We start from the raw sequence: 10,884 nt of genomic DNA, 5'->3' as shown, positions 1-10,884 counted from the left end.
AACCTCTTATCATCATGCAGCACATTAACAATATAAATACCAGTAGGTATTTCCTGCATTGCTTATTCAGACTGCAGTAACATCTGTAGGGCTCATATTGCTCAGTGCTCCATTGTGATCTGTACTAGAGACAAGAGTAAATGTCAGTTCTTGTCCCAAAGACCTTATGGTTTAAACAGTTAAAAGATGAGACAAAGCCAGTGGATGAATCCAACACGTGGGCTGTGCTGGATTTAGTCTCTTTTGAAGCTATTAAAACAAAATACAAGGTTTTTTTTAATTATTTTTCTCAACTGTAACAAAGTTGTTACATAATGTTACTTCACATCAAATATTTTTTTAGAGAATCCTTACTACCCACTGAAGGTTTTCAGTTTTTACGTAAATATAGTTTTTCTTGTTATTAATTATGGCTCAGGAATGAAACTTGTCTCTGGTTCACAAATGTTGTTTCAGGTTGCAAAGTCTGAACAATGGGTGTTTATGCAGGCTTGTTCTACAAGAATGAAGGACAAATACTTACTGACGTGACAGATCCTTCTCAGTTTAACTGGATTACAGCACATGCCGAGGCCTGTAAACGTAAGAACAGCTTATTTCTTTAGGGCTTACTTGTGCTATGTGCTAAATTTCTCCTATGAGCTTTCTGAACTTCTGGTACCTCCTGCTCACTACCCAAGCTTCATTTACCCATGACCTACAAGTGGGATTTAAATGAGGGGCAGTGCCTGAGGCAGGTATCTCTTATTCCTCCTTTAATGCCCATTCTTCTAGACTATATACATAGTTCTTGAACCAAAAATGGAATGGGGACCAAACAAAAAGTATACCATTGTTGTGTTAGATCTAAGTAGAAATAAAACAACAAATCCCAGCTAGCTGAGGGCACAAACTTTTAAAGATATCAGTGGGAAATAGGAAGGGAATGAAAAGCATAGACCCTGTCTCAGCATGAATCCTGGAATCCTAGGGCTGGAAGGGGTCCTTAAGAGTCATCAGCTTTATCCAGACATGCAAGCACGTGCATTTCCCTGGGGACAAACAGCAACAGTACAATATGTGCCACTGCTACTTGTCCCTGGGGATCACTGGTGCACGGCGAGTGGCTCCATGTGGGGTAGGTGAGGGTGGGGCCAGCACCTGGGTTGGCCAAGCAGCCTTACCTGGGGTTCTGGGGGCCTCCCAGGGCTCCAGCAATGGTGACCCAGCAGTAGGGAGCCTCCCAGCAGCCAGAGTATGGCTCCGGTCAGGTAGGCTCGTTTTGGGTGGTGCATGCTGCTGCTATGTGCACCACCCCTCTTTTTTTCTGCTGTGGATTTTTTTGACACCAGCTTCTCCCGGTGTCAAAAAACACCCGCATGCTGCAAATTAACAGCATGGGGAACACCTGCATGTGTAGCATGTGGCACCACAGAGGGGTCTGAGGCACCACGTACTACACATACGTGCTTGTCTGGATGCACCCATCTAGTCCAAATCCCCTGCACAGATGCAAGATATGCTTCTCTGAACCATCCCAAACAGATGACTGTCTAGCTTCTCTATGAAAATCTCCAGCAATGGAGATACCACACCTTTCCTGGTCAGCTTGTTGCATTATCTTTTGACACACAAGCACATGGTCAGTTCTGAGCACTGTAAAGTCAACTGTGCTACTCATGTGCTTAAAGTTAGGCATATACTCTGGTAACCTCTTCATGTTGATTCCAGGGTCTAATAAGAAAGTAGAGAGATAAAAAAATAGTGACTTCAGAATGGAAAAGCTACTTTCCTCCTTTTGAAAAGTCACAGTCTGTTTGCTTTGTCCAAATACAGGGTGCTAAATCTGCTGTATCCAAAGAGTCAGTAGTTGTGAGAGAAGGTTGGGGTTTCCCTGCTCATCTCACTGTGGTCCCTCTGAAGAGTTATATTACAACACTTTACTTGATAGGCATGGAATGAAGGAAAAATAAGCCTCAGGAGCCACAAAAGCAGGAGGCCCAAGGGCTCTCTAGAAACTGTTTAGTTTTTTCTTAATGGATATCTGGGTTGTGATTTGCAACCTGAATCTAGTTTCATACCTAACTGAGGTAGGGAAGCAGTATTCCCAATTCACAGACAGGAAGCTGAGGCCCAACAAGATGATACCCAAGGAACCATGAGAAGTCTATGAAAGGGGTGAAACATGAACCCACTAGTGGGATTTTCAGATGTGGGACATTCATGCTACAGAAAATCCCACCCTTTATCGCCAGAGATTGTCCAATGCTTTAACCTCAAGATCAGACTTCCCTCCAAGTCTACTGGAAAAAGTTTATCTTGTTAATTAAATTAAATATAAAAAATTATTGTGAAGCAGACATCTCAGGGCAGAAGGAATGTTTTTTATCTATTTCTTGTAACCTCTTGCCTTCTCAGGAGCAGTACAGATGGGTTCTAGGGGTTTCTGTTTCTAGGCCTCGTTATAGGATGGACTAGCCATTAGAAAGCCATACCTTAGTGATGAGTGAGAGCAAATGTAAAATGGGATCCACGCAGGTGCCTAGAAGAGCTAGCAGTTGTCTCCATGGAGAGACAACGCTATGCCTGTAGATTCATTTCAATATACATTATATGATTTCAATAATTAATTAACACACTTTTTTTTAATGTGAAATTAGATTTATTCAGCAATGGAGAGGCCTTGTGCTAAAACCCTTAATTTGCTTTAGTTATCATAGCAATTTGATACCCATTAATGAAACAGTACTTCTTCACCAGACAATCTGCTATGGTGATGTCCCCCCTCCCTGCACCACACCCAATGCTACTGTGGATATTGACATATTAGAGACATGCTGACAACCCTTGCCGTTCTGGAGTCTTGCTGCAAAGAGTTTCCTGGGGTGTGCTGAAACAGCAGGACACTTGATGTCCTGCCTTTCCAGGCACTAAAATTGTCACCGCAGCAAAGCAATCAGAAAAAAAAAATCTCGCTGAAGAAAATAATTGCAAAACGAGATGCTGTGCACAGTGGGTACAAAATGGTGCCATTGTCTTATTAAATCATTCAGATTAGAGACTTGCTTTGATCTACACTTTTCTCATTCAGACTTTTCTAGAGGTAAGTAACAAGCAATCATTTTGGATCTACTGACTAATAACAAGTTGTGGGTTTATCTCAGCAGGACCCAGGGTCCATCCCAAGAGCTTTAGAAGCTTTCCTGACAGACAGCATGGAGAGTGCTCTCACTTAACAGCTATTTCAGACAGCTAAATAACTGGCTGCTGTCATTGTTATGTGGTAGGTGACTGCTGAGGAGAAGAGTCAGCCTCCATTTCAGAAGCTGGTGCTCTAGGCTGCTGGGTGTGGATCAGACCAGAAATCAGCATCATTCTTGTCTCAGTCTTTTAGGTTGTTTGTTGTTTTTTTTATTGGCTGGTGCAAACATGTCACTGAATTAGACCTGAAGTTGTAAACATGGAGCCTCAGAACTCTAGCATTAGAGCATTGGCTTTTTAGCCTTTAGCCCATACTCCTGAAAGATGAGATTTTGGAACAAGTTTGCAGGTACAATGAGGTGTGATAAACATGAAGAAGCTCAGTGCAGTGTTATTTGGCACAACACCGCCATATATACATGCATGGTTCAAACCATAGGTGGACAAGATAATGTGTAAGGAGTTCAAAAGAGGCAGACAAGGGGAATTCTAGACTGCTGTTATGCAAAGAAGGAAGATAACATTTTGTGAATATATTTTCCTTCTCAGGGTACTACCTTAATCCCCCACTATCTCACAATATATGAAATCGGGTACTGATGAAATTAGGTGTGCAATTGCAGGCTTCAATGATTTATTAGACCATAATGAAAAGCAACGGAGGCCTCTTCCATGTTACCTCTCCTCTTATGTAATGGTGACATTGGTAAGTCAAACTAATCTTGCTCAGTAAAATACTAAAGCATTTTTACCTATAGAACAAATACACTGTGATACTGAATGCAAGTTTTTTTACTGGACCTGCCAAATTTTGCTTCTGATGATGCAAGAACTGCGAATGTTTTTTCTCTAAGAAGGGTTTAATGATTCAAGAAAATTGGGATTCTCCGCTATCCAGTGGTATGTCCCAAAACAGCTGCATGAGATCATTAAAGCTTAACTCCACTAAACTACAGACAGCAGATGAATAGGCAAAAGTGCAATCAAAAAGTACAAGCAGCTTAGGGTAAAACCTGGAAAAAAATAAAATCTGGAAAAATAATCAGTTTTTGGTGGCTGAAAGCATACAAAGTTTCAGTAATTGGGATTTCAATTTTTTTAAGAGAAACTGAAAAAAATATCATAATAAACCTAGACTTTTTCTACTGAAATTTCTATTTGGATCCCTGGGGCACAAATTTTATATAACACCTGCCTTTTTCAGTATATCTCAGCAGAAGCAAGTGTCTTGTTCTAGGAACTGAAGGTTATTCAGTGGATCATACCCAGCAGGAAAACCCTGCAAGGGATGGAGTTTTAAGGCACAAGGTGTTCTTAAATAATCCTTGCACATGAAAGAATAAAAAGAGGGACACAGGGAATGATTTCAGTTCATGTGGCCCGAAGGCATAAATCAATGGTTTTATGTCTGTGCCTCTGTTCTCTAGTGATGCACTTCACTGGTATCAAATTATAAGTATCTGAATCAGTAAGCAGTGAAGGTTAGGAAAGGTCCCATATACTTCTCAGCATGGTGATGTGGCAAAGTCATGTCAAGGAAAAAGTCACCTCTTCAACAAATTTGTTAAATAAAAATATCACAACTGGTTTTTAAACTGGCAAGAAATTGCCCTTCATCAGTACATCAAAAATTAGTTGATCTGAAGGATATTAGCTGTATTTCTAACTCAAATGCATTATTTAAAAGGGATCAAAGTTGAGTAAAGGTGTAGCTAGCTACACATACAATTTGCATGTGCTAACCCTAAGGAATGTTAGGCAGTATTAAAGTTAGTATGTGACATGAGCTGTCACATGTTAAGGGTTAATACTGTCTCTATAGCACAGCTCAGACCTCCTGCTACAGGGCTGGTGAGCTGGGTTGTGGCTAGGAGCTGCCAAGTCTGCTCCCTGCCTTCCCTGATTGCCAGGTATCTGCTCTGTAAAGACCAGGGGGAAAAGAGGCAAAGTGGGGAAGGGCTCCTAGCCTCCATGTGCTGCTTGTTTTCCCTGCCCCCATCCAGATTGCCTGCCATACTCCCCAACCTTCTGCTGCCCTATCGCCTTCACCATGTGGTGTGCACAGTCTGAACTGCAACTTCAGCTGTAAACATACAGGGTTGACATAAAGTATGCTGTGGTACATGTTAGCAGGGGAAGCATGAAGGTATTATTAATGTTTTCCATTATGCTGCAGTTATTAGAACTGGACCTTAAAACTGCTCCAGACCAAGATCTGAATATAGTTGCTAGGACCTCCTAAACTGCACCTTTCTTCCAAAATGGTATTGCTTGGGTTTATTGCTAATGGATACAAGTCTGTAGTTTACAAAGGACAGATTGTGTAATACAGCAGATTTTATCACAACTAAGTTCCCTGTTAATCTCTCCTGGAAAATGTACCTTCCATGTAGTCACTGACAGCGTTATAACTGGCATTATTTCCCCCATATAACTGATGACAAAAGATCTGTGCACTCCTAAAATACTACTAAGTCAGAATGGTGAATCTTTGCATTTTGAGACCTTTCCCCCAAACATTTATTACATTTAAGAGAAAAGGTATAGCTGCCTTATGCAATCTCCAGTATCTCTTCTGCAATATTTATTTTGCCACACTTTTCAGCTTATGGGCCTGCAAATGGGGAAATACTTTCCCATTTTAATTACTGTTGCGGATCCTATCACTGGGTGGTCTACTATAGTGGTCACTAATACAATCCATGGTTCAATGTGTTGTCAACACATCAACAAAGAATGTCCACAAATTGCCCCTCTTAGCTTTTAGTAAGTCCAGTTGATGGAGGGTGTAGGGACTTGCGGAGAAGATGGTGAGTAACTGATGATGCCCATTGTAGCAAAGTAGAAGCACAATCACATGGCCAATAAGTAGCTTGCATGCACTTTCCTGGAAAGTTTTGTGTCACTTCCTGGAAATCTATATTGACAGTTTTGTATGACTCAGCTTGACAAAAAGAAGAGCAGTAGGCTTGAAGAACCTGTAGGATGTCCAGGAATTACCCCGTCCTTAGAAATTGTATTGAAAATATCAGAAAATCTGTGTAAATAAGAGCTCTTGAGAAGTATATTTCATAGATTTCATAGACGTTAGGGCTGGAAGAGACCTTGGAAGATCATCAAGTCCAGCCCCCTGCTCCAGGGGCAGGAAGTCAGCTGGCGTGACAGGATCCCAGCAAGATAAACGTCCAATTGACTCTTAAAGGAATCCAGAGTAGGTGCTTGCACCACCTCTGGCAGTGCAAGTTTAGCAGGATGTATGGGAAGGTGAACTGCTTCATTATCAAGGAAATCAGCCCAACCTTCCTTTTCATTTAGAGGCAAATCTTGAAGAAAGGACTCCCTGAAATCCCCTAAGTTCTCTTCAACTGTGTTTGTAGCTTTTGCACTGTGGAATGTTTCAAAAACTGAGACCAAGATTTTCAAACATCACTATCAAATGTGGGTGTCTTAGATTGTCAATACCTAACTGAGGATATCCTAAAAGGAATGAAATGAGGAGGTGCTGACCACTGGCCCTATGACAATGAAGCCCTTTAACACTTCCCAAGTTAGACATCCCAAAGTTGAGGAACACTAATTGCTTTTGAAATCATTGGCTTGATCCTTTCCAATAATCAATGGGAACTATAGGAACACATGCTTTCAGTTTTGTCCTCCCAAGCTAATTCAGGACATACCTTTAGTTCAAGCTATCTTCTTTCAAAACTTTCAAAAATCAGAGATGAACTACAAGTTGAAGGGTAGCTTAATCCCAGGGAGTAGGTTGCAGCATCATTTTCACTGCTTTCCAAATGTATTCAGTATTGTTTCACGGAGTACATGGTTGCTCTCTGGGTTTAAATGTGTGTCAGCACTTTTGGCACACGAGTTTAGAGAAGCAGAATTCAGTAATAAACCTGGAATAAGATTCCTGTGGGTAGAAGAGAAATCAACATCTGTCTTTCCCAGCTTGCTTTCTCCAGCACATTCCTACAGAGGGTTTTTTTTCCTCTCTTTATTTTTGGTTTGGCTGTACTAGAAACCTCTCAAGCAAATAATAGGTAAAGCTTCAATGACTCAGAACCTCCTTTTTAAGCTGATGTTTGAACAAGTTATTTCTCTTCTTGCAGCTGAGTCAGAATTTTTCTGACCTCGACAAAATAACCAAAATGTCCACAGTGCTCACAGATTAGATTTGTTGCTAAAGACAATTTTTTTATGATCCAGGCAATTATCATGGACACCCCCTTGTTGTTCTTTGACCTGTAATAGGTTTTTCATTTAGAGCTTTGCTCTTTGCAACAGAGGTGACAGGCAGAGATTTGGGATGTGGACTAATTATTGTCATCCAACTCCTACTGTCAGCAGTCAAATGTGAAAGGGGTGGGATTTTCCAAAGCACTCAGCATTGGTTTAACTCCATGCCAGTTAGAAACAAGGGGACTTGAATATGGACTTCAGTGACAGTCTGAATTTGGTCAAAGCAGGGCTCTTTTGAAAAATGCCACCCCACATGATGCGTCTTGTGATACCAGTTTCCCTATTTCTACCATTATTTACCTAAAAGATTGAGCTCCTTTGTATGTGAATAGTTATGTAGCCTGTTGCTCCCCAACATATATTCTCTTCCTCATTTTCTCAAACTGTTGCTTCTCAGAATAAACTGGTTAAAGTTTTTATTGGAGTGTATTTTAGTTTAATCAAAGAAAGTGAGTTGCTTTGAGGCTCATCTCTAGCATTTCTCCTGGTGTCACAAACAGTCCTGAAACCTGTGTTTTGTCTTATTTTCTTCTGGACAGTGACAGTTGCAGAGGTACAGAGATGCTGGAGCCGATTCCTCATGCTGCAGCCAGATCAGAAAGGAAACGTATCACGAGCCCAGTTTTGCAGTACAGCCAATTTCTTTGGCCAGAAGGTAAAACCAAAATCAGGTCAATTCCCTTTGTAAAGCACTTTCAGGTCCAAAGCTACCTGGACTTGAATGCAGGTATTGGGAATCATCCCTACAGGGTGTTTTGGGACCTCACACCATTTCCTTAGTTGGCAAAGGACATACCAGAGAACTATCTAGAAGTGGTCTATGAACCTATCTTCTCACCTTTCCATTTGCCAGGTCTGATATCAGCTGTCTGTACTCTGCCCTGGGTCAAGTAGAGGAAGGTTGTATTAAAAGTCTTGTACAAGAGACCAGGTTTTGTACAGAAGATTAGCATTTGACCTTTTAGACCTCATCTGTGCACTGGGATTCACTACTATGCCTCCATATGCCTCTGTAGAGTCCCACTGATCTCCACACAGGTCAGAAATCCACATTAGGGTGTACTGTTGAAGAATAATAGTTTTAATTCCTGTTTCAGCAAAGCACATATGTAAATGTTTATCTTTAGGCAAAAGAGGCAAAGTGGGGAAGGGCTCCTAGCCTCCTTGTGCTGCTTGGATTGCGCCCCCCCCAATCCAGATCGCCTGCCGCACTCTCCCACCTTCTGCGGCCCTATCGCCTTCACCGTGTGGTGCACAGTCTGAACTGCAACTTCAGCTGTAAACATACAGGGTTGACATAAAGTATGCTGTGGTACATGTTAGCAGGGCAAGCATGAGGGTATCATTAATGTTTTCCATTATGACGCAATTATTAGAAATGGACCTCAAAACTGCTCCAGACCAAGCTCTGAATATAGTTGCTAGAACCTGTACTGGACTTGGTGTTGGCTATGGGGGAAGACCTGGTAGGGGAGCTGCAGATTTGTGGTCACCTTGGGGACAGTGACCACCAATCAGTCAAATTCACCATACGGCGTAGAGTGTGTAAGGTAACTAGTAGGATGGAAGTGCCTGACTTTAGGAAAGCCAACTTCAGTGTGCTCAGGAGGTTAATCAGTAACACACTGCAGGATAGGAGTACTGGCGAGATGGGAGTCCAGGAAGGGTGGTCATTCCTGAAGGAAGCGATTCTTCAGGCACAAAGGGAGATGATCCCAGTGTGAGGAAAAGGGGGGAAAGGGGCCAAAAAACTTCTTTGGCTAAACAGAGAAATCCAGGGAAGCCTAAGGGCAAAAAAAAAAAAGAGGCATATAGGCAGTAGAAGCAGGGGGAAGATACCAAAGAGGAGTATACCTACTTGGCCCACACTTGCAGGGAGGCAGTTAGAAAGGCCAGAGCAACTATGGAGCTGAGGCTGGCAGCACAAATTAAAGACAACAAAAAGTATTTTTTCAGCTATGTAGGGAGTAAAAGGAAGATGCAGAGCAGCATTGGACCCCTACTGAACAAGCAGGAGAAATTAGTGACAGACAAGGGGGACAAGGCTGAGCTATTCAATGAGTTTTTTGCCTCAGTGTTCTTGAACAAGGGTCAAGATAAGTTTTCTAATGTGTTTTTAGATGGGCATCAGAGGGACACCAGCCCACCAACTGTGGACGCTGACTTGGTGCAAAGTCACTTGGATGGACTGGATGTGCTTAAGTCAGCAGGCCTGGATGAGCTGCATCTGAGAGTACTGCACGAATTGGCCGGTGTCATAGCAGAACCACTGGCATGACTGTTTGAGTGCTTGTGGTGCTCAGGTCAGGTCCCAGAGGACTGGAAAAGGGCCAATGGGGTCCCCATTTTCAAGAAGGAGAGGAAGGAGGATCTGAGTAATTATAGGCCAGTCAGTATCACCTCCATCCTTGGAAAAGTCTTTGAAAAGATTATGAAGGATCGTATTTGTGCAAGTCCAGTGGGGAAGATAATGCAGCAGGGCAACGAGCATGAATTCATAGCAAGTAGATCATGTCTGACTAGTCTGGTTTCATTTTATGACTAGGTCACAAAATGCTTAGATGCAGGAGTAGAGGTGGATGTTGTTTTCTTGGGTTTTAGGAAGGCCTTAAATACAGTATCTCATCCCATTCTCATAAATCAATTAAGAGGCTGTGACTTAGATGTTTATGTGGTCCAGTGGGTGGCAACTGGTGTGGGGGTCACATCCAGAGAGTGGTAGTAGATGGGTCGGTATCGACCTAGAAGGTTGTGGGTAGTGGGGTCCTGCAGGGCTTGGTCCTTGGACCTGTACTCTTCAGTGTCTTCATCAGTGACTTCAATGTGGGCATGAAGTGTACTCTGTCCAAGTTTGTGGATAATACTAAATTGTGGGGTGAAGTGTACACTCTGGAGGGTAGGGAACGATTGCAGGTAGACCTGGACAGGTTGAAAAAGTGGGCAGAACACAATAGGATGCAGTACAACAAGGACAAGTGCAGAGTGCCGCACCTAGGGTGTAAAAATATCCAGCACACTTAATGGTTAGGAAGTGACCCTCTCAGCAGCACAGAAGTGGAAAGGGATCTTGGAATCATAGTGGACTCCAAGATGAACATGAGTCATCAGTGTGACAAAATCATCAGCAAAGCTAAGTATACTTTATCATGCATCAGCAGATGCATGACAAATAGAACCAAGGAGGTGATATTTGCCCTTTATGCAGCATTGGTTAGACCACAGTTGGAGTACTGCATCTGGTTTTGGGCACCATACTTCAAGAAGGATGTGGATAACCTCGAGAGCATCCAGAGGAGGGCCACTCGTATGGTTAAGGGTTTACAAGCCAAACCCTATGAGGAAAGACTAAGGGACCTGGATCTCTTCAGCCTCCGCAAGAGAAGGCTGAGAGGTGATCTCGTGGCCGCCTACGAATTCATTGGGGGGGGTGCAGCAAGGAATCAGAGATGCTCTGTTCACCAGGGC

General features: G+C 42.5%; 1 protein-coding gene across 1 annotated transcript in view; it reads left to right on the top strand.

Annotated features, from left to right (window-relative positions):
• Positions 1 to 462: 462 nt before the first annotated feature.
• LOC109297395 overlaps positions 463 to 10,884 on the top strand; it is a 90,690-nt gene continuing 80,268 nt past the window's right edge. Inside the window, exons 1-2 of the mRNA XM_019517116.1 lie at positions 463 to 582; positions 7,959 to 8,074. Coding sequence (XP_019372661.1) covers positions 474 to 582; positions 7,959 to 8,074 — 225 coding nt within the window. The 5' untranslated portion in view covers positions 463 to 473. The remainder of the gene's footprint in view (positions 583 to 7,958; positions 8,075 to 10,884) is intronic.

The sequence above is a fragment of the Gavialis gangeticus genome, unplaced genomic scaffold (genome assembly GCF_001723915.1).
Source record: "Gavialis gangeticus isolate Ggan-Ray unplaced genomic scaffold, GavGan_comp1, whole genome shotgun sequence".
Lineage (NCBI taxonomy): Eukaryota > Metazoa > Chordata > Crocodylia > Gavialidae > Gavialis > Gavialis gangeticus.
This window is presented reverse-complemented; position numbering and strand designations above follow the sequence as displayed.